Genomic DNA, 24505 nt, shown 5'->3' on the forward strand with positions numbered 1-24505 from the left:
AGAGAAACGTGGCACCATCATAATCATCAGCCTGTTGATCATTATCATCAAACTGTTGATATTGTGTTGCCATATGTGTTGATTCAGCTGCATTTGGAGCAGTGAGACATTTTCATCACTCAGCCCTTACCTGCTTATATATTAATCGAATTATTTAATTTTTTATTTACATTCACAATAGTGGCTACCGTGATGGAACATTAAAGGGGCAGACAGCATTCCGCTGCTGACAGAAAAAACACACACAATTCATAAATGAGGCACCCGCAACTGCATCATTGTAAAAGTTGTGCCAAATAAAAGCATGGATCGATACAGGTTCTACTGTGGTGATACCAAGAAAAAACAGAAACAGAAGCATACACAACAGTGGCATGCACAGACACACAAGACAGAGGATTATGTATGTTCATAACATGAAAACCTACAAAGCGATTGTCATTTTGACCAAAACATCTACTATATTTACAGCAAGTCATTTCTCTCATCTATTAATTATTGTGTAAGTTCCTTCAACTTCTACCTTTTTTCACTTGGGGTCCCCACAGCAAATCAGAGTTGGAACAGCATGTTGATTTGGCACAACTGGATGCTCTTTTTGACACAACTCAGTATTACATGGAGAATGGGCAGGGGTGGCCTTGAAGTGGGAACTTTCTCTTCCTGGAATAAGTGCACTAACAACTTGGCCACCACCCCTACCCCATTGTGTAACATGGAAAATAATGATCAAGACACACTATAGTGATGTGTGTGGTTTGGTTTCTGTCCTGAATGAATTTTCATATGTTTGAACAGAGCACCCTTCTGTCCAAATTGTTTTTCACACTTAGAACAGCAAAATGGTTTCTGTCTTGAATGGATTTGCATATGTGAAACAAGACGGTCCTTTCGTTCAAATCGTTTACCACAATCAGAACAGCCAAATGGTTTCTCACCTGAATGTATTCTCATATGTCTTAACAGATCACCTTCCTGTCCAAATTGTTTTACACATTTAGAACAGCCAAATGGTTTCTCTCCCGTATGAATTCTCAGGTGTTTCTTCAGATCACTCTTCTGTCCAAATCTTTTCCCGCAATCAGAACAAGGAAATGGTTTCTCTCCTGTATGAACTCTCAGGTGTTTGAGAAGCTCACCCTTCTGTCCAAATTTTTTTCCACACTCAGAACAGATAGATGTTTTCTCTCCTGTATGAATTCGCATATGTGAAAGAAGACTGTCCCTTCGTCCAAATCTTGTTCCACAATCAGAACAGCCAAATGGCTTCTCTCCTGCATGAACCGCCATATGTTTAATCAGATCACCTTTCAGTCTAAATGTTTTTCCACATTGAGAACAGCCAAATGGTTTCTCTCCTGTATGAATTCTCATATGTGCATTCAAATTGCCCTTCTGCCCAAATCTTTTACCGCAATCTGAACAGCCAAATGGTTTCTCTCCCGTATGAATTCTCAGATGTCTGACCAGATAACCCTTCAGTCCAAATTTTCTTCCGCAATCAGAGCAGACAAATGTTTTCTTTCCTGTATGAATTCTCAGGTGTCTGACCAGATCACCTTTCTGTCCAAATCTTGTATCACAGTCAGAACAGCCAAATGGTTTCTTTCCTGCATGAACTGCCATGTGCTTCATTAGGACACCCTTCTGTCCAAATGATTTTCCACACTGAGAACAGCCAAATGGTTTATCTCCTGTATGGATTCTCCTGTGTGAATTCAAAGTGCTCTTCTGCGCAAATCTTTTCCCACAATCAGAACAGGGAAATGGTTTCTCTCCTGTATGAATTCTCAGGTGTCTGACCAGATCATCCTTCTCTCCAAATTTTTTTCCACACTTAGAACAGCCATATGGTTTCTTTCCTGTGTGAATTCTCATATGTTTAATAACTCTGTCCTTTTGTCCAAATGTTGTACCACAATCAGGACAGCTAAATGCTTTTTCACTTGCTTGTATTCCTCTGTGTTGCTTTGAGATGTTATTTGTCTGACAGTTAAAACATGAATTAACGTCTTTAGTACGTTTCCATTCACAACTGTCATCAGTCTCAGTTTCAGAACTGTCTGGACCTGACAGACAGTTTGGACCCGAGTTGCTGGAGGGTTGCAATCCTCCATATTCCCCTCCATCACCTTGTGCTGTCAGTGTTCTGTGTACAGTTGAAGTGCTGGCTGCAGGCTCTGCCTCTGTGCTCTCACCATGTTGGCTTTGTGATTTTTCACTCTCCGTAGGGACAACAGTGAGAAGGAACTTTGTGATATCATCCTCCTCCAGCTGGTGAAGCTGCTGTCCCTTCTGACTGATCCAGGGTTTGTCTTGTTTCTCTGTAATGTCCTGCTGTTCAGGGAGTTCTTCTTTAATCAGCAACAACTGCTGCAGATCTGCAAAGAAGATGTTACTGCAGTGATGAACTGATACTATGAAATATGTCACAAGTGTTTGCTGTATACTTCACACATTCTTGAACTGCAGTCAGACATATTTTCACAGCTTGAATCAAACTGATGCAGTTGTTTTTCTTTCTTTGACAGGATATGACAGAGACAGAAATGACATCCTGTCAAATACTCTGGCTGACTAAGAAATTAGTTTCACAGTCATTTGTCTATTCTGTATGCTTAACTTATCCATCAGATAACTAGTGGTTCAACTGGGTAGAGTGTGCAATCATCCAGAACCAGGCATCATAACGGCCCCCACAACAGACCACACGCACAGCATTTAAATTCAGGCAGGGTTACTGTATCGACTTGTGCCAAAATAGAAAAATGTGGTTACTTAAAAAGGCTCAGGCATTTTTGTGACAAAGCTGGCAACCAGTCTTATTTTGTCCATTTGGGTATGTTGAATTCAAATCTGGCACATCACAAACTCTAGGGGAAGCTGGGTCACAGTGGATCAGAAATGTTTCGTGGCAGCATAAACACATTATGCATAGGTTTAGGTCATTCTATTGTGGATTTAATACAGCAAGTTATTTTTTATAAGGCTGTGTTATTTCCGCCTCCCCAAGTGTAATTTACAGGTGTTTAAAATCTAATTTAAAATTTTTGATTCACTGTGCCCTGGACACTAATTTACAGGTCACAGTGAATCAACTTAGAATATAATGAAAAAACACATGATTATAAAGATTTCTTCAAAATTATTAAAAACTGCATATGATGCATATACAAACTACAACCCCTGGCAATAATTATGGAATAAATCAAATCAAATCAATTTTATTTATATAGCGCCAAATCACAACAAACAGTTGCCCCAAGGCGCTTTATATTGTAAGGCAAGAGCATACAATAATTACAGAAAAACCCCAACGTCAAAACGACCCCCTGTGAGCAAGCACTTGGCGACAGTGGGAAGGAAAAACTCCCTCTTAACAGGAAGAAACCTCCAGCAGAACCAGGCTCAGGGAGGGGCAGTCTTCTGCTGGGACTGGTTGGGGCTGAGGGAGAGAAACAGGAAAAAGACATGCTGTGGAGGGGAGCAGAGATCAATCACCAATGATTAAATGCAGAGTGGTGCATAACCGGCCTTGGAGGATGTTCATTCAGTTGTTTAATTTTGTAGAAAAAAAAGCAGATCACAGACATGACACAAAACTAAAGTCATTTCAAATGGCAACTTTATAGCTTTAAAAAACACTATAAGAAATCAGGAAAAATAACTGTGGCAGTCAGTAACGGTTACTTTTTTAGACCAAGCAGAGGAAAAAAAAAAAAATGGAATCACTCAATTCTGAGGAACAAATTATGGAATCACCCTGTAAATTCTCATCCCCAAAACTAACACCTGCATCAAATCAGATCTGCTCATTAGTCTGCATCTAAAAAGGAGTGATCACACCTTGGAGAGCTGTTGCACCAAGTGGACTGACATGAATCATGGCAATAACACGAGAGATGTCAATTGAAACAAAGAAGAGGATTATCAAACTCTTAAAAGAGAGTAAATCATCATGCAATGTTGCAAAAGATGTTGGTTGTTCACAGTCAGCTGTGTCTGAACTCTGGACCAAATACAAACAACATGGGAAGGTTGTTAAAGGCAAACATACTGGTAGACCAAGGAAGACATCAAAGCGTCAAGACAGAAAACTCAAAGCAATATGTCTCAAAAATCGAAAATGTACAACAAATGAGGAACGAATGGGAGGAAACTGGAGTCAACGTCTGTGACCGAACTGTAAGAAACCACCTAAAGGAAATGGGATTTACATACAGAAAAGCTAAACGAAAGCCATCATTAACACCTAAACAGAAAAAAACAAGGTTACAATGGGCTAAGGAAAAGCAATCGTGGACTGTGGATGACTGGATGAAAGTCATATTCAGTGATGAATCTCGAATCTGCATTGGGCAAGGTGATGCTGGAACTTTTGTTTGGTGCCATTCCAATGAGATTTATAAAGATGACTGCCTGAAGAGAACATGTAAATTTCCACAGTCATTGATGATATGGGGCTGCATGTCAGGTAAAGGCACTGGGGAGATGGCTTTCATTACATCATCAATAAATGCACAAGTTTACGTTGATATTTTGGACATTTTTCTTATCCCATCAATTGAAAGGATGTTTGGGGATGATGAAATCATTTTTCAAGATGATAATGCATCTTGCCATAGAGCAAAAACTGTGAAAACATTCCTTGCAAAAAGACACATAGGATCAATGTCATGGCCTGCAAATAGCCCGGATCTTAATCCAATTGAAAATCTTTGGTGGAAGTTGAAGAAAATGGTCCATGACAAGGCTCCAACCTGCAAAGCTGATCTGGCAACAGCAATCAGAGAAAGTTGGAGCCAGATTGATGAGGAGTTCTGTTTGTCACTCATTAAGTCCATGCCTCAGAGACTGCAAGCTGTTATAAAAGCCAGAGGTGGTGCAACAAAATACTAGTGATGTGTTGGAGCGTTCTTTTGTTTTTCATGATTCCATCATTTTTTCCTCAGAATTGAGTGATTCCATATTTTTTTTCCCTCTGCTTGGTCTAAAAAAGTAATCGTTACTGACTGCCACAATTTTTTTTCCTGATTTCTTATAGTGTTTCTTAAAGCCAGAAAGTTGCCATTTGAAATGACTTTTGTGTCATGTCTGTGATCTGCTTTTTTTCTACAAAATTAAACAACTGAATGAACATCCTCAGAGGCCGGTGATTCCATAATTTTTGCCAGGGGTTGTATAATCCAGCAAACAAGCTATGTGTGTGTGTGTCTGGTATAGTGATATAAGTGTTGGGAAAGTGTAGTGACACGGACCCACAACAGGGTGCGTAAATGAACGGACAATGAAAACGCCAAAATATAACAATTTAATGTTGTGAAAATGTGCACAACGGAATACAGATGCTGCTTTTAGGTAACAGTCAATTAAACAACAGGTGACGTGTGGGCAGGCTCGAGGATAGGAGACGCCTGTCCAGAGAAGAGCCGGGCCCCACACAATTTCCACTGCCAACGGAGACCTGCAACACACCGGAGCCGCCAAGTCCTGAGTCCCCAGGTGGCCACTGCCTCCAGCTGTCAGATCGGGTACTGCTGGCAGGAAGCACAAACAGGTTATGTGCATGTGCGAACACCCAGCAACAGACAGCAAACTCACAGTTCCTTCCTGAGGGAAAAGTCCTCCACTCCCAGGTAGCAGGAAAACAGAGTACGTGCAGTGCCTACTGTAACACTTAAGAAATTTAGGAGTGGAAACGCCCACTCCTCCAAATTCCCACTAACCAGCTCCAAGCTGTAAGTTTACAGAAGGTTACAACTGCAAAGAGTTCAGAATCACATACGTGCGTACGGCACAGAAACGGTTGAGAGATTACCTGTCGGGTAAGCTGATTTCTCGGCAGGGAAGTGGAGTCGCTGTCCGGCTTTTATGGGTGGATGATGAGGATGATGAGTGACAGCTGTCGCAGTCAGTGTTCCAGGGAGGCGGCTGCGCCCTCTGGTGCCTGAAGCTCGCTTTCAGGCAGGGGGGCCTCTGGTGTCGGGCCAGCAGTACCTCCTCTTCAGCGGCCCACACAACAGGACCCCCCCCTCAACGGGCGACCAGGCTTGTCGGGGTGGCGGTTGTAGAAGTCGGCCAGGAGGGCTGGGTCCAGGATGAAGCTCCTCTTAACCCAGGAGCGCTCTTCGGGTCCGTAACCCTGCCAGTCCACCAGATACTGGAACCACCGGCCCTTTCGACGGACGTCCAGGAGCCTGCGAACCGTCCATGCAGGCTCCCCGTCGATGATCCAGGCAGGAGGCGGTGCCGGTCCGGGGGTGCAGAGGGATGAGGTGTGGTGAGGTTTGATCCTTGACACGTGAAAAACTGGGTGGATCCGCAGTGAAGCTGGCAGCTTCAGTTTCATTGCGGCTGGACTGAGGACCTTCTGGATAGGGAAGGGTCCGATGAACCGGTCTTTTAACTTCTGAGATTCCACTTGAAGGGGTATGTCCTTTGTTGACAGCCACACCTCCTGCCCAGGCTGGTATGCAGGGGCCGGGGAACGCCGGCGGTCTGCATGGGCCTTGGCCCTCGTCCGGGCCTTCAGCAGGGCAGAGCAGGCAGTGCGCGACACCCGACGGCACCTCCTCAGGTGGGCCTGGACTGAGGGAACCCCGACCTCTCCCTCCACGAGCGGAACAATGGGGGCTGGTACCCCAAACACACCTCAAACGGTGAGAGGCCGGTAGCCGATGATATTTGGCTATTGTGAGCGTACTCGATCCAGACCAGATGGTTGCTCCAGGCCGTCGGGTGCGCGGAGGTCACGCAACGGAGAGCCTGCTCCAACTCCTGGTTCACCCGCTCTGCCTGTCCGTTGGTCTGGGGATGATACCCGGACGAGAGGCTCACGGTGGCCCCCAGTTCCCTACAGAAACTCCTCCAGACTTGCGAAGAGAACTGGGGACCACGGTCAGAGATGATGTCAGTAGGAATCCCATGCAGATGCACGACATGGTGGACCAGGAGGTCTGCTGTCTCCTGGGCCATCGGGAGCTTCGGGAGGGCCACGAAGTGGGCCGCCTTGGAGAACCGGTCCACTATCGTGAAGATGGTCGTCATTCCCTGGGACGGCGGGAGGCCCGTGACGAAATCCAGGCTGATGTGGGACCAGGGGCGATGAGGCACAGGCAGCGGCTGGAGGAGTCCTTGACCTTTCCTGTGGTCAGCCTTGCCCCTGGCGCAGATGGTACAGGCCTGGACATACTCCCGGACGTCGGCTTCCATAGACGCCCACCAGAAGCGCTGCTGGACCACTGCCACGGTTCTTCGCACACCTGGGTGGCAGGAGAGCTTAGAACCGTGACAGAAGTCTAGGACTGCAGCCCTGGCTTCTGGTGGGACGTACAGTCTGTTCTGGGGTCCAGTCCCTGGGTCCGGGTTCCGTGCCAGGGCCTCCCGGACGGTCTTCTCCACATCCCAGGTGAGGGTGGCCACGATAGCGGACTTGGGTATGATGGCGTCTGGTGGATCTGACAGCTCTGTTCCGACTTCCTCCTCGTGCACCCGGGACAGTGCATCGGATCGTTGGTTCTTGGTCCCGGGGCGGTACGTGATCTGGAAGTCAAAACGACTGAAAACAGTGACCAGCAGGCTTGCCTGGGGTTCAGACGCTTGGCGGTCCGGATGTATTCCAGGTTCCGATGGTCCGTGAAAACCTTAAGTGGTACCGCAGCTCCCTCCAACAGGTGTCTCCACTCCTCAAGGGCCTCTTTCACCGCCAGAAGTTCGGCCGGGGTCAACCTGCGGGAAAAATAGGCACAAGGGTGGAGGACCTTGTCGGACTCCCCACTCTGGGACAGCATGGCTCCTATCCCTGAGTCAGAGGCATCCACTTCAACTATAAACTGGTGGTTGGGATCGGGCTGCACCAGAACTGGTGCAGTCGAGAACCGGCGTTTCAACTCCCTAAACGTGGCTTCGCACCGATCCGACCAGGTGAAGGGGACTTTAGTGGAGGTTAGGGTCGTCAGGGGGCTAACTACCTGGCTATAGCCCTTTATGAACCTCCGATAGAAATTTGCAAAGCCGAGGAACTGCTGCAATTTCCTACGGCTTGTTGGTTGGAGCCAATCTCTCACCGCCGCAACCTTGGCTGGATCAGGGGCGACGGAGTTGGAGGAGATTATGAACCCCAGGAAGGACAAAGAAGTGCGGTGGAACTCACACTTCTCGCCCTTCACAAACAACCGGTTCTCCAATAACCGCTGCAGCACCTGACGTACATGCATGACATGGGTCTCAGGATCCGGGAAGAAGATGAGAATATCGTCCAGGTATACAAAGATGAACCGATGCAGGAAGTCCCGCAAGACATCATTAACCAAGGCTTGGAAAGTCGCGGGCGCATTTGTGAGGCTGAACGGCATGACCAGGTACTCAAAGTGACCTAACGGGGTGTGTAATGCCATTTTCCACTCGTCTCCCTTCTGGATCCGAACCAGGTGATACGCATTTCTAAGATCCAACTTTGTGAAAATTTGGGCTCCATGCAACGGCGTGAACACTGAATCTAATAGAGGTAACGGGTATCGGTTGCGAACTGTGATTTCGTTCAGCCCTCTGTAGTCAATGCATGGACGGAGTCCGCCGTCTTTCTTGCCCACAAAAACGAAACCAGCACCCATCGGGGAGGTGGAGCTCTGGATCAACCCGGCAGCTAAAGAGTCCCGGATGTCAGCCTGCTGGACGGGTACTCAACGCCTTCCAGTTTATGTTTCTGTTTAGTTCCTGTTGTTTCATATTATTTTTACTTATCTTCTTTTCAAAAGTTGTTTTGTTTTCATCACTTATTTTCCTGAAGCTCAAATTCTGACACCACAAAATCTGCATCTTTCACTGAAGACATGATGATCTTAGCCCTGTTGAGCACAAAACACAAATCTGAGTTATAATTAGTTATGCAGCTATCTGAACATACCACAGTAAATCAAGACCTAAATATATCAATCCATAGAGGACTAATTAACAGACACGGAAACCACCTTTTAAACCTGTTGTTTCTGAATTCATGCTGCACCCTGTAGTGTGGCTGAGCTTGACCTAGTTTTAGTTTACCTAGATGGGGAGGGCAGCCACTGCTAGTGTAGACTCTGCAGCAGAGAGACTACATGCATGGTCCAAGATACATCTATCATTCCAACTGGGGACCCTTTCAAGTACATAAGCATTGTGTTTGATTGATACTATGAGCTGTCAATAAAGTCTGACACTCGCACTAAACATGCCAAGAAGACAGTCCCAGTTTGGTGGAGAGCAGAGATAGGGATGTACCACTGCCTCAAAGTGGGAGAACTTCATGGCCAGTGAGGAAAACAAGGTGGATCTTGCTAGATTTCTCTCTCAACAGTTGATACTTCAGGCTACACCAAACAAAACCCTTGTTGTTGCTGGTGGACTCACAGATGAAGAGCATGCGGACGTTTCAACATCTTATGTTAATGTAGAAGAACCTGAGGGTAGACACGAAGAGGCGGACACCAGGATAGTGCTCCATTTCACCAATAGCCAAGCCTCTGCTATTGTTGTGGCCTCAAGAGACATAAAGGTTTTGGTTCTCCTTTTAGCCCATTTTGGCAGCATCAACTGTGATTAAGTTTGGATGAAGGCAGGCACCTCAAAGAAGCACAAATTCATTCCAATTCATACAGTTGCTGAGAACCTTGGCGATGCTCTGCTCAGCTCCCTGCCAGCATTCCATGCTATCACAGGATGTTATACCACTTCCTTCTTGGCAGGACACTCAAGGAAATCTTGTTTCAAAGTCTTCATGGAACACCATAATCTCCTAAAAGAACTTGGAAGAGGTGACCTCAGCAGTACAGTCTTTGCTGATGAGGATGCCTTTATTTGCAAGGTTTTCAAAGCTGGATCATGCACCTCATCAAACAGTGCCGGGGCCTCTCTCTTTGCTCAGGTTGTTCCTCTGGAGACATTACCTCCAAGCCAGGATACCTTGTCATTTCATATCAAGCAGCTGTATGGCTCCAAGCAAATCAAGAAAGACCTGCACTACCTCCACCGGAAACTATGGGTTGGCAAATTGAGAAAGATGCTCTTTTGCCAGTTCTCACTTCCCTTCCTTCTGTGCCGCAGACTGCAGGGTTAGGGAAATATTTTCTGAGCTTACTGGTCAGCACCAGTAGCACCAATTTTGTTACTGGTCCTTCTGGTCTAAGGTGGTGGCCCCAGGCATTTGGAAGCTCAGAGCCTCTGAAGGTGAACCTCAGCATAGCATTAATCATCACATCATGCACATGGATTCAATCAATATTGTATTTGTAAATCTATAGAATGTTTTCTGTTGAATGTATGTAAAGTTATGATCCTCTGCTTTTATGTGAATGACTGTGCACCTTATACTTCACTTTTGTGTAATTCTGGCCTCGTGCTCATCTTATGCAGCCCAAACATAGCCTTTACTCTTGTTGCTTAATCCACTTGTCTATTCTTGCTGTGTGAGCTCTATAATATCTCAGATTTTTGGGGGGGCAACAATTCTCAGACTACTATGATAAAAATTTTATGAATGGGTCAGGGGTCTGCAACCTTTACTGTCAAAAGATCCATTCTTGTCCCATCTTCCACAAATGAAATTCTCTGGAGCCACAAAAGATATTTGACCTATAAAATCAATCAATCAATCAATCAATTTTTTTATATAGCGCCAAATCACAACAAACAGTTGCCCCAAGGCGCTTTATATTGTAAGGCAAGGCCATTCAATAATTATGTAAAACCCCAACGGTCAAAACGACCCCCTGTGAGCAAGCACTTGGCTACAGTGGGAAGGAAAAACTCCCTTTTAACAGGAAGAAACCTCCAGCAGAACCAGGCTCAGGGAGGGGCAGTCTTCTGCTGGGACTGGTTGGGGCTGAGGGAGTGAAATGAATGAATAAAGATAACACAGCTTATAATGTTTTTCTACATACAGTTCAACTATATATTTTTTAATAGTTCTTTTTGTTTTGCTTTTATATCCAGAATGAGAAACGTTTGGATGATATGTAAAATGTGGTGGTGGTCACATAATGATCCTGACGTTTACTTTGACTCCTATTTACGCCCCCCCCCCCCCCCCCCAAAAAAAGGTTGGAACAGGGCAGTTTATTCTAAATGTAAGAATTAATTAGTCACTTTTAGAGCGTGTTTTATGAGAAATGTCAGATCATAAAAACATGAACATTTCCAACTCACTGAATATTTCTTAGTCTTCATTTACATCAATCATTCAGAAATACAAACAATGTGGTACTTTATGGTAAATCTGTGTCAGGTAGGCAGTTCTCAAAAACTAAATGTCCATGCTGGAAGGAGATGAGAGGGTTTGAGTGGAGAAACTGGGAATAGCGCAGAATTTTTATTTTTATCTTCATTTTACATATAGCCCCACCTTTTCCTGATTTTGATTGTTTTCTGTTGCATTTCTGAAATGATAGAACTTCTATATAGAAAAGTGTTAGCTGACATTTTACTGTTTTTAAACCTTGTAGAACAAACACAAACACCAAACTCTTACGAAGAAGGAAAAAATACAGACGTGTGCAGGCAAACTTTGACATAAACTGAACAGAACAAAGCAGGCTGATTGTTTGTTTGTTTGTTTTAAATAGGAATAAAATAAGAGGTAACTTACTTTAAATAAATAAAATATAACTGCAGCCTAATAACTGAAAAACAACATACAAATTAGCCAGCTTGTATGTTTATTCTGACTGGAGTTCATTTTAGTGTGATGATGGAATTCATCTTGTTTTTCTCCATGTTTTGTCACGTTTTGTGCTTGAACATAACTACATTACTTGCTTGAACAATAACTACATTAACTCATGATCTAAAATAAATACATTTGAAAAATAAAAGCTTATTCAATTTTAGAGATCTCACCTGCTTAATGTCATTTCTGCTTCTGAACATCACTGCTGATCGCCGAGCAAAATGTAGCTACTCTGTTTAGGAAAACTCTGCATTTTAGTTGGTTTTCAGCAAGCCACCATTCACTGCTTTTTCTGCCGTCTTTTTCAAAAATTGACCGTTCAAATGAAGGCTGGACGGCTCGCTGCCTAAAAGTCTGTTGCAATCTCGGAATGGCTCAGTTATTTAAGGTGCAAGTTTGAAAAAAATCATTGGACTTGTCAAACACTTTTAATCACAAGACTGACAAGATTTTTAATTAGACATCAATCTAGCAGGGGGGAAAAAAAATTGAGACATAGATCAAAAGATACTGGTCCATGTCCTCAGACCAATGGATTTCTCTACCCCTGGACTGTTATCAATCTTCTTACATGTGGCGGTACCATACAGTGTCAAAGGAAGAACTGCAACTGCAAGAGACACAAGCTGCAGTGTACTGCTGCATGTCTTTGCTTTGTTTTAGCAAACAGTGCCAGAAATGTGGCAGACTAAATACGAATGTACACTAATGTAGCATGCAGACTAAATATGGATGTACACTAATGTAGCATGCAGACTAAATACGGATGTACACTAATGTCAAATTATGATGGTCGTTTTGAGAAAAAAAAAATCTCAAATGCAGCGTTCATTAGGGTTATGACTACAAAACTTTTTTCAAAACTTTCATTTTCCTGATGTTGCATTTGATGAACTTTTACCCATAGATCACTTTTTTGAAGTTTATTTCATTGGATCATGAAAAAACCTCCCGCACCTAGCACCACATCTCTTTTAAAAATACACGAGTTTACAAAATACTAATTAAAAATAACGTAACAAGAAAAGAATTAACAAGTATCAAGAAATAACAAGAAAATATATACAAAATATATTATTAAACAATAATTAAAAGAAATCAAAAATAAAGGTAAAATAGATGATGGGGGAGGTGATGGTCTAGTGGTTAAGCTGTTGGGCTTGAGTCCAGAAGATCATGGTTTCAAATCCCCACCTGACTGGAAAATCACTAAGGGCCCTTGGGCAAGGCCTTTAATCCCCTATTGCTCCCGGTGTGTAGTGAGCGCCTTGTATGGCAGCACCCTGACATTGGGTGAATGTGAGGCATAATTGTAAAGTGCTTTGAGCGTCTGATGCAGATGGAAAAGCGCTATATAAATGCAGTCCATTTACCATTTATATAAATGCAGTCCATTTATAGATAAACATGAACATGCCACTCAACAAAGTCTGCTGCCAAACTGGTGTCCAAACACTCTCTGTCAACCAGAAAAGCATCACAGGTGCTTCAAAGTCTGGCTGAAGATGGAGTTAGTGTCCCAACACCATCACAGTCTGTTGTCTGGCGTCGAACAGTCAGAGATGCAGAACAAGTTAAGAACCGCCTCATGGAACTGATCTCTGAAGAGAAATTTTGTTTGCATTTTGATGGTAAGAAAATTGACAATAAGGAGTACCAAGTTGTGTACTTGAAAAATGACAGAAGAACATTACAACTTGGATGAGTACAATGCATGGAACAGTATTCAGATGATCATCTCTGACACAACAGCAGTCAATACTGGTCACAAAAATTGTGTTGTAGCCAGGCTTCAGAGAACATTTCGACACAAGGGATTTGATGAACTCCAATACATCGGCTGCCAGCACCACATTCTTGATCTCGTTCTTGGACATGTGTTGGACTTCTTTTTTCCTATACGGTCACGGTCACCTAACATTAACTACGAGTTTATTGATGAGATTTTGGAACAGTATGATGATTTGCAAAATCAATCAATCAATCAACTTTTTTCTTATATAGCGCCAAATCACAACAAACAGTTGCCCCAAGGCGCTCCATATTGCAAGGCAAGGCCATACAATAATTATGAAAAACCCCAAAGGTCAAAACGACCCCCTATGAGCAAGCACTTGGCCACAGTGGGAAGGAAAAACTCCCTTTTAACAGGAAGAAACCTCCAGCAGAACCAGGCTCAGGGAGGGGCAGTCTTCTGCTGAGACTGGTTGGGGCTGAGGGAAAGAACCAGGAAAAAGACATGCCGAGAAGGGGGGCAGAGATCGATCACTAATGATTAAATGCAGAGTGATGCATACGGAGCAAAAAGAGAAAGAAACAGTGCATCATGGGAACCCCCCCACAGTCTACGTCTAAAGCAACATAACCAAGGGATGGTCCAGGGTCACCCGATCCAGCCCTAACTATAAGCCTTAGCGAAAAGGAAAGTTTTAAGCCTAATCTTAAAAGTAGAGAGGGTATCTGTCTCCCTGATCTGAATTGGGAGCTGGTTCCACAGGAGAGGAGCCTGAAAGCTGAAGGCTCTGCCTCCCATTCTACTCTTACAAACCCTAGGAACTACAAGTAAGCCCGCAGTCTGAGAGCGAAGCGCTCTAATGGGGTAATATGGTACTACGAGGTCCCTAAGATAAGATGGGACCTGATTATTCAAAACCTTATAAGTAAGAAGAAGAATTTTAAATTCTATTCTAGAATTAACAGGAAGCCAATGAAGAGAGGCCAACATGGGTGAGATATGCTCTCTCCTGCTAGTCCCCGTCAGTACTCTAGCTGCAGCATTCTGAACCAACTGAAGGCTTTTTAGGGAACTTTTAGGACAACCTGATAATAATGAATTACAATAGTCCAGCCTAGAGGAAATAACCTAAAATTAGTTAAAATTAGGCTTGCCAAGAATGTTTTGACTGGTATAAAACCCTATAGCTTCTAAGCTATGAGCAATGATCACATAATTTACCCAGCACTAAAATCCTCCAAGCTAGAACCCTGTTTATTGGAGCATTATGCATATGCAAAGTTCAATGACGTCTAAAGGATACCTGAGCCCAGATAGAGTTTGGCATATGGAAAATTTGAATTTAGTGTCTCTAGACTGGCAAAATAAGACCAATTTTCAACTTCATCCATCATATTAGTGCATTTTATTGCTTTATGAAGGAAATAAACTCTTTTCAGTTTGCCGTTTTTGGTTGTAAAGGTAAATGACCTCTAGAGGTCACCAGAGGTCAGACAGACTTATTTAAATTAAAAATTTTAAAATAAGCACCCTAGAACTGACAAAAAAAAATGGCCATTTGTTGAGTTCATTCATCACTTCAGTGCTTTTAATTGCTTATGAAGCTGAGAAACTGGGTTCCGATGGGGCACTTAGGGTCACAAAGTTCACTGACCTCTAGAGGTCAGACAGAGTTTGTCATCTGGCAGATTTGAATTCAGCACACCCAAACTGATAAAACAAGACCGGTTGCCAACTTTGTCCCAAAAATGCCTGAAGGTGTCACAATTCTATATTTCGGCACCAGTCTATGTAGGAGAAATCTCACCAACCAAAAGACGTCAATGTCTATAAAACAAACATATTCCAGAATGGTAGAACTTCATTCTTCACACCATGAACGGAGAAGGTTCATGTCAAAGACCGAATTCACTCTCATCGTCTTCAGCATTTACTTGCCTCGATGTGTTGAGGAATGAAAATGATGAGAAGACAGCTGTCAGCTGAAGACAACATACAGTGCATCCAGAAAGTATTCACAACACTTTTTTTTATGTTACAGCCTTATTCCAAAATGGAGTAAATTCGTTCTACTCACAACACCCCATAATGACAACATGAAAAAAAGCCTTTTTTAATTTTTATTTATTTATTTATTTATTTTTTGCAAATTTATTAAAATAAAAACTAAGAAATCAGATGTACATAAGTATTCACATCCTTTGCTCAATACTTTGTTGATGCACCTTTGGCAGCAATTACAGTCTTCTTGAATATGATGCCACAATCTTGGTGCACTTATCTTTGGGCACTTTGGCCCATTCCTCTTTGCAGCACCTCTCAAGCACCAGATTGGATGGGGAGTGTCGGTGCACAGCCATTTTCAGATCTCTCCAGAGATGTTCAAGAGGATTCAGGTCTGGTCTCTGGCTGACCCACTCCAAGGACATTCACAGAGTTGTCCTGAAGCCACTCCTTTGATATCTTGGCTGTGTGCTTAGGGTCACTGTCCTGCTGAAAGATGAACCATCAGCCCAGTTTGAGGTCAAGAGCGCTCTGGAGCAGGTTTTCATCCAGGATGTCTCTGTACATTGCTGCATCCATCTTTCCCTCCATCCTGACTAGTCTCCCAGTTCCTGCTGCTGAAAAACATCCCCACAGCATGATGCTGTCACCACCATGCTTCACTGTAGGGACGGTGCCTGGTTTTCTCAAAACATGATGTCTGGCATTCACACCAGAGTGTTCAATCTTTGTCTCATCAGAGCAGAGAATTTTATTTCTCATGATCCGAGAGTCCTTCAGGTGCCTTTTGGCAAACCCCATGTGAGCTGCCATGTGCCTTTTACTAAGGAGTGGCTTCTGTCTGGCCACTCTACCATACAGGCCTGACTGGTGGATTGCTGCAGAGATGTTTGTCCTTATGGAAGGTTCTCCTCTCTCCACAGAGGAATGCTGGAGCTCAAACAGAGTGACCATGAGATTCTTGGTCACCTCCCTAACTAAGGCCCTTCTCCACCCATCCCTCAGTTAGACGGGCGGCCAGCTCTAGGAAGAATCCTGGTGGATCTGAACTTCTTCCATTTCCGGATGATAGAGGCCACTGTGCTCATTGGGACCTTCATAGCAGCAGAAATATTTCTGTGCCCTTCCCCAGATTTGTGCCTTGAGACAATTCTGTCTCTGAGCTCTACAGACAATTCCTTTGACTTCATGCTTGGTTTGTTCTCTGACATACACTGTCAACCAAGCGGAACCAATTTTTGTTTTGTGTTTTTTGTTTTGTTTGTTCTAAATTTACAAAAATCTAAAAACTTTTTTCACATTGTCATTATGGGGGTATTGTAGAATGTGTAGAATTTTGACAAAAAAAAAAAGAATTTCATCCATTTTGGAATAAGGCTATAACATAACAAAATGGGGGAAAAGCGAAGAGCTTTCTGGACGCACCATGTTCTTGAATGTGATAAACACACAACTGAGGGTATATCTTAATGAAGACAAAGAGGGACACTGTCAGCTGTAACCTGTATGACCCATTGTAATTTGTCTCCCATCACTATGTACAGAAAGACTCCTCACGTGGATCTCCATCAGATGTACCGAGTCAGATGTGGTTACCTCAACAAACTAGGGCAAGCCAAAAATAAAATTTCACTTTGATTTGGTAAAAATTACAGTGATTTCCACTGACTGTAGCCTGTAAAAAGGAAAGATGACTTAAATATGTATATCAGTTGCATATCAACAGAATGATTCTGATGTATAACATAATTTTCTTATGCTTTTAACTACTAAACATAGGTTCCGCCTTTCAAACTTAAGAATTACATGAAGTGTGTGCGTGCGTGTGTCCTCAGTGTGTCTGAGCCTTTACCATCAGTGTGTGGCTGTAAATGACTGCATGGACCTGAGTCTCTGGTTGGTTCTGATCCTCCACGGTCTTCTCCAATAGCTTCTGTTTTCAGTGTTCTGGGTTCAGTTGAGACTCTGTGTAGAAGCTGCACATCTCTGCCTTCATCTCTCTGGCTTTGATGAAGCTGTGATGACTGTGGCTTTTCTTCATCTTCACTCTTCACAGAGACAACAGTGAAAGGGAACGTAGTCACACCAGCCTCTTCCAGACCATGAAGCTGCTTCCCCTCCTGAATTACACAGAGTTTCTCCTGTTCCTCTTTAATGTTCGGAGGCTGTGAGTCATTTTGGTCCAGACTCAGATTCTCCTCCCGCTGCTCAGGGAGAACATCTCCTTTACTCACCAACAACTGCTGCATGCCTGCAAAGAAGAATTTAAATAGATAAAATCATTATAACAAAAGAAAAAGCAGCATAGTGGTGTGTGTGTGTGTGCGAGAGAGAAAGAGATCATGTTCACAGTGGCAGTCCTAGAGTGATTTACTCCCCGGTCGAAACCCCCTGCGTGCACCCCCCCCCGCGCACACTAATGTGGCCACCACCCATGAAAACACTAACTTCGTCCAGAACACCCACAATCCCACAAATTAACTCACAACAGCTATTTTCAAGAACAAATTTCTGGTTTTAATGACTACTGTAATAACAAACACAAAGATAAACAATAATTACCTCAAAGTTTTTGAACATAAAAAACAAAAGACTCAGTGACTTCACATTACAACTATGTACAGTACAGGTACTTAAGAAAGCACAACTGCACTACAGCACCACCGGATGGTCAAAATATTGCACGTCATTCAGTTTTACCAACAGAGTGCACTTTGCATTATCATAGAGTACCATTCACCATAATGAACAAGACTTAAACCTCCATTAAAACAAAAATCACGTCAGTCAACTTTCAGTAAGATTTATTTGTTTTTAGAAAATATGACTTAATATGAGCAAAGCGACACACAGCGGCACAAAACTCGCTCATGGTACAGGGAGTCCCAAACAGGAAATGCCACATTTTGAGTCCACAGTGAAACAGGAAATGTGAAATGTCAAACACTTCCTGGATTGACAGATGAGATCTTGTGGAATCTCACGGGAACTCAGTGGCAAGTTCACACTGAAACTGGAAATGCTAAATTTTGAGTCCACAGTGAAACAGGAAATGTCAAACTTCCTGGATCCCATGAGACGAGATAATGTGGGATATCACGGGAACTGAGCGGCAAGTTGAGACTGAAATAGGAAATGCCAAATTTTGAGTCCACAGTGAAAGAGGAAACATCAAATGTTGAACACTTCCTGGCATGGGTGGACCTAGAGTGGAGGCCAGTAAGCATGTGGAAATTAATCAATACAAATAGGTATCTAAATACAGACGTGTGATGCGAGTGCATCAATTCATTCAGTGTTCATCGATTCAACTGACAGGTTGAATCGTGTTGCATCGCTCGCTGCCCGCTTGCATAGAGTTTTTCTGAGGCACACTGAATGCACCATGGACGGTTCGGGACATCGGAGCAGCCATTGCTTTTAAGGGTGTTTATCGAGAAAATTATATTTCTCTATGTTCATTGCAGACTGTAGCAGGTCTGCCTGAAGCAATGAAGCAGCGCTTTGACCCGCTGATCGCTGGTTCTCTGCTTCGCTGGTTTTCAGAAGAGGCACGTCCACTGGCATGAGCACCAGCCAGTGGAGTCGGGTAAACTGAATTTGTCCATCAATTAAAGGAAATAATAATAATATCCTCTGTTTTATGGGACTAAGTGTGCAGCTCCAAATACCTGCACAGATTTCGGTCGGAATAAGTAACTTCAGAGCAAATCGCCATTTTAAATCAAATGACACCTCTTTCCAAACGTTATAATACAAACAAAATAACTACAACTGACCAAAACAGTTTTTTCCCCTAAAATGAGAGCCTGCGTTTTTTATGAATTACATCCTGATGTGCAGCAGCCAGCTGAAGAGTTCAGAGCAGAGTGAGTTACATTTGTGCCATTAATATCTGAAAGGAAATGCTTCTGACAAAAACTAGTTTTTGTTTATTTCTATTTATGTCCATCATGTACATCAAGGATCCAGTGCCCATGTAGCTTTTATTATTTAATGACAAATTTATTTATTTACTTTAGGCACTCGTTCATGCCGCGAAATACACATTATTTTTAAGTGAAAGTCGCATCTGACATGGTTTTAACTCACAAGGACGTTTTAAACTGCTGTTTTTATAAAAGAAGAAATACTTCCTAACATGACTACATCAAAGCTAAAAACTTATTTTCTTAGCTCTTTTTTTTTTTTTTTTACACTGGCAGATTTTTATTTTCCTTGTTACGGGGTATTTTAATTTTAAAAGCAGAGCTTACTAAAATTTGACTTTTTTTTTTCTCCTAAAGTAATTACCCGTTATGACGAGAAAAAGTTTAATGAACAAACCTGCTCTGTATCAGCATCCAGCACTTTTTTTTCTCTTCTCTTAAATCACCAATTTCTTCTTGATGCTGTCCGATGATATATATATATATAATTTTTTTTTTTTTTTTTTCATAAATCGTCTCTTGAATAGCAGCAATTAGCCGCTGTTTCACCAAGTTTGACTTTTCCACGCTGACTTCGTCTTTTTTTCTTCGTCCGGTTTACTGTCGGTTCCTGCAGGTCTGAAGAGCTTTAAGAAACATATCAGAAGTTTGCAGTGAAGTTTGTCTGTTTCGAGGGCAGTTTTCAGGGTTTCCAGCTAACTAGGTGTAGCTTCGGACGCTAACAGGAAACAGTTATTCTTTCGGTTTTATGGCAGAAAGCAACTAGCGTCTAGGTACATTACCGCCACCTACGGCAGTGGAGTGTAAATGAGATTTCCCAACCACTGCAGTCCGAGAGAGAGAGAGAGAGAGAGAGAAAGGGGTGTTACAAAGATGAAAACAAAAGAAACCTACTTCGTGGTGTACTCTAAAATCTACTGAAGAACCCTGTGGTTTTCAAACAGTGATTGAAACTCCTTATACAGTAGTGTTCAGAATAATAGTAGTGGTATGTGACTAAAAAGATTAATCCAGATTTTGAGTATATTTCTACTTTTTTAACTAATAGCCCAATTTCATAGCCTTAAGAGTGTGCATATCATGAATGCTTGGTCTTGTTGGATTATTTGTGAGAATCTACTGGTACCTTGTTTCCCATGTAACAATAAGAAATATACTCAAAACCTGGATTAATCTTTTTAGTCACATAGCACTACTATTATTCTGAACACTACTGTACCCATTTCAGATAGTTGCTCTGGTTCTTGAGAGTCGTGTTGACAGTGAGCCAGGCTCATTCCAGTGTGACAGACTGTTTATGTATCAGATGTTATGTCTGCTTCAGTCGTTTCACTCTCAGCCATGGTAAAATGTTCCCCCTCGTGCTCCTTTTAAAAGAGAACTATTAAAAAAATTAGTGTTGCTGTTTGATAAACTTTAATAAAAATAATTTAATTTAGGATCAGTGTTTCATCAACTTGAATACAAAAAATAACCATTTAGGGTGAGTGTTTAATGAACTTGAATAACAATAATTTAATTTGGGATGGGTGTTAAATTACCTTTAATACAAACAATTTATTCAGAGTGGGTATTTAATCAGCTTGAATAAAAAATAATTAGGGTGGGTGTTGGGAAGGTGTCGTAGCACAGACCCACAACAGGGGGCGCAAATGAACGGACAATGAATAAGCCAAAAAGTAACAATTTAATGTTGTGATAATACACAACTAAATACACAGAATTTGCAAAGTCGATTAACACCAGGTGACGTGTGGGCAGGCTCAAAGATAGAAGACCCCCGACGAGAGAGAAGCCGCGTCCCACACGGCTTCCACCACCAACGGTCTGAAGAACATCGGAGCCACCAAGTCCCGAGTCCCCAGGTGGCCTCTGTCTTCGGCTGTCGACCCTGGTACTGCTGGCAGAAAGCAGAGATAAGATGTATGAGTGTGAGTCCGCACACTCAGTAATCCACAGTCCATACACAGTTAGGAGGGAGCACCTCCACCTCCAATCACACACTCGTGCAGCTCCTGATTAACCACTTATCTGGTTTGGGGTGTGAGGCGAAGCCGTCGCTGTCACACCACACGCCAATCCCACAGACAAGGAAAACACCAGGAAAACGGCTGCAACAGAAGTTCAGATTATTACACAACGTATGAGTCAGCAGAGAAATTACCTCTTCAGTAGTCAATTTCTCGGCGAGGAGGTGGAGTTGCAGTCCGGCCTTTATGGTGATGATGATGATGAACGAGTGACAGCTGGTGCAGAGGATGAATGACAGCTGTCACTTCTTCTGGGTCTGGCGCCCTCTCGTGCTTGGTGCCCGCACTCCAAGCAGGGCGCCCTCTGGTGGTGGTGGGCCAGCAGTACCTCCTCTTCAGCGGCCCACATAACAGTGGGTGTTTAATCAACTTGAATAAAAATAAATTTAGGGTGGGTGTTTAATCACCTTTAATAAAAAATAATTAAATTTGGGATATGTGTTTAATCACCTTTAACAACCAAAAATAATTTAGGGTGGGTGTTTAATCACCTTTAATATAAAATAAATTAATTTAGGGTGGCTGTTTAACCAACTTGAATAAAAAAAATTAATTTGGGATGAGTGTTAATCACCTTTAATCTAAAAAAAAAATTAAGGTGGATGTTTAATTAACTTGAAAAAAAAGTTGGGTGGGTGTTCAATCAACTTGAATAAAAAATTTATGGTGGTTGTTTAATCAACTTGAATAAAAAAATAATTAAATTTGGGATGGGTGTTTAATCAGCTTTAACAAAAAATAAATTAGGGCAGGTGTTTAATCACCTTTAATAAAAAATATAATTAATTTAGGGTGGGTGTTTAATCAACTTGAATAAAAAATAATTTAATTTCAGATTGGTGTTTAATTACCTTTAATAATAATAAAAAATTAGGGTGGGTGTTTCCCGGTTCTTTGAACATGTGCATAACCAATTGGTCTTCAGCATTTCAGTTCAAGTAGTATCTCACCACTTTGGAATGTCTTGACTACTTCAGTGACTATGAGGACCATGAGTGACAGTTCCTCCAAGTTAAATGGTAAATGGCAGAGGTGGGACAAAGTCACTGTCAAGTCATTCTCACGTCATGAATCAGCAAGTCTCAAGTCAAGTATCAACCCAGACAGCAAACGGATCCAGGCCGGATGTAGTCCAACATCTGGTACCAATACTGAAAACGGATCCGGTCCAGACAATTTTTGCGCCCTGGCCCAGATCCAGCACGGCTCTACTTTACAGTTCTGGAACAGATCCGGACCAGATCTGAACCGGATCTGCAAAAGACCAACTGTTTACAGCCCATATCTGGCACGGATCTGGGACAGATGTGGTCCGCATCACAGCAACGTAGCAGGAACAAGTTTTACAGGGGTAAGTTCTGTGAATCCAAGGAAACTGATTTGTATCTGTAACACACAGATCAGTGTCTGTGGACTTATAAAACTTGCTCATCATAAAGAAACAAACCGCTTTGCAATAAGCATTTTAAACCCCCCCCATGATTCGCAGCGTTTTCACAGCCCTGAGTTTATAACCGCTAATGGATAGTTTCTGCCGAGTGCAGATAAAACTGCTTATCGTTATGCTAACCCTATGTTCCTGCCACGGTGCTGTGATCTGGATCACATCTGTCCCAGATCTGTGTCAGATATGGACTGTAAACGGTTGGTCTTTTGCAGATCCAGTTCAGATCCGGTCCAGATCTGTTCCAGAATTGTAAAGTGAAGCCATGGTGGATCTGGGCCAGGGTGCAAAAATTGTCTTGACCGGATCCGTTTTCAGTATTGGTACCAGATGTTGGGCTACATCCGGCCCGGATCCATTTGCTGTCTGGGAAGTCAGCTCGCAAATAATTGGTGGTCATTATGACTTGAGACTTGACTTGGGACTTGCAGATTCATGACTTGAGACTTGACTTGGGTCTTGCAGATTCATGACTTGAGAGTGACTTGCTGGTGATTTAGTCCCACCTCTGGTAAATGGGCTGCATTTATGTAGCGCTTTTCCATCTGCATCAGACTCTCAAAGCCCTTTACAATTATGCCTCAAATTCACCTATTCACACAAACACACCAATGTCAGGGTGCTGCCAAGCAAGGCGCTCACTGCCCACTGGGAGCAACTAGGGGATTAAGGGGCTTGCCCAAGGGCCCTTAGTGATTTTCCGGTCAGGCTTGGGCTTGTACCAAGGATCCTCTGGTCTCAAGCCCAACGCTTAACCACTAGACTAGGGGTGGCCAAGTTTGGCCCTCAAGAGCCACCTTCCTGACACTCTTAGTTGTCTCCCTGCTCCAAAACACCTGAATCCAATGAAAGACTCGTTAGCATACTTTTAATGAGCCTTTCATTGGATTCAGGTGTGTTGGAGCAGGGAGACAACTAAGAGTGTCAGGAAGGTGGCTGTCGTGGACCGAACTTGGCCACCCCTGCACTAGACCATCACCTCCCAAGTTCTCCAACATTCTCTTCCATGGCAGTTAGGTTTAGGTGTCTAAGTCTTCCTTCCATCCGTATGATCAGCACTTATCTGTCTGTGGCACAAAGGTTGAACTAATCCCAACATTTCCTTTATGAGTAAATGGATTGTTTGGCTGAAGTTGGACTGCATTTCAATAGCATTTTTCCATCTGCTGCAAGCAATCAATGCACCTCACAATACAATGCCTCATGTTCACCCACTTCACATCGAGGTCAGTGCGTGGCCATGCAAAGTAGACAACAACACACCTGGAACAATTTGGTCTAACAGGGAATTGAACAGAGGATTCTTTGGTCACATTTGTCTCTTTAACCTCCAGGCCACCACATCTATATCCTCCCGTAGGTCTGTCCGTCATGATCCCGTACCCGAGGCCTTGCTGCAGTGAACACTGTGACTGTAGTCCTTCTGGTCTCCTGACACCTGCCGACTGTCTGAGATCTCTGGGTGAGTCCAGCAAGCAAGCCTTCTTCTTTGGCCTGACGGCATCCTTCACCGTGTTTAAAAAAAAGACATGACAATATTTGAGAACATGCTGACTGATCATGCTAAATGCTCTGAAAATACTCATCTGTGAAGCAGCAGCTTTCAGTTACTCATCTCACTGTACATTACATTAGTTCTTTGTTAGCTGCTACAAACTTTGA

The 24505-nt window shown here is 42.9% G+C and overlaps 1 protein-coding gene across 1 annotated transcript; it reads right to left on the bottom strand.

Moving 5' to 3' along the window:
* Window positions 1–212: 212 nt before the first annotated feature.
* On the bottom strand, window positions 213–24347 carry LOC117509050 (zinc finger protein 345-like). Its single transcript, XM_034168861.1, has 3 exons — window positions 24227–24347; window positions 17293–17691; window positions 213–2381 (listed from the first exon to the last, which is right to left on the bottom strand). The coding sequence occupies exons 1-3, from the start codon at window positions 24345–24347 to the stop codon at window positions 730–732; spliced, it is 2172 nt and encodes a 723-aa protein (XP_034024752.1). The 3' UTR covers window positions 213–729.
* Window positions 24348–24505: the final 158 nt, after the last annotated feature.

This window comes from Thalassophryne amazonica, chromosome 4, assembly GCF_902500255.1.
Source record: "Thalassophryne amazonica chromosome 4, fThaAma1.1, whole genome shotgun sequence".
NCBI lineage: Eukaryota > Metazoa > Chordata > Actinopteri > Batrachoidiformes > Batrachoididae > Thalassophryne > Thalassophryne amazonica.

Excerpts from the sequence above, each read along its gene's own strand:
- LOC117509050 (XM_034168861.1), bottom strand. The coding sequence starts at position 24,347 with ATGCCGTCAGGCCAAAGAAGAAGGCTTGCTTGCTGGACTCACCCAGAG. Across the intron at positions 17,692-24,226 it reads TCACTGCAGCAAGGCCTCGG|GCATGCAGCAGTTGTTGGTG; the intron begins GTACGGGATCAT and ends TCTTCTTTGCAG. Across the intron at positions 2,382-17,292 it reads TTTACAGCCACACACTGATG|ATCTGCAGCAGTTGTTGCTG; the intron begins GTAAAGGCTCAG and ends TCTTCTTTGCAG.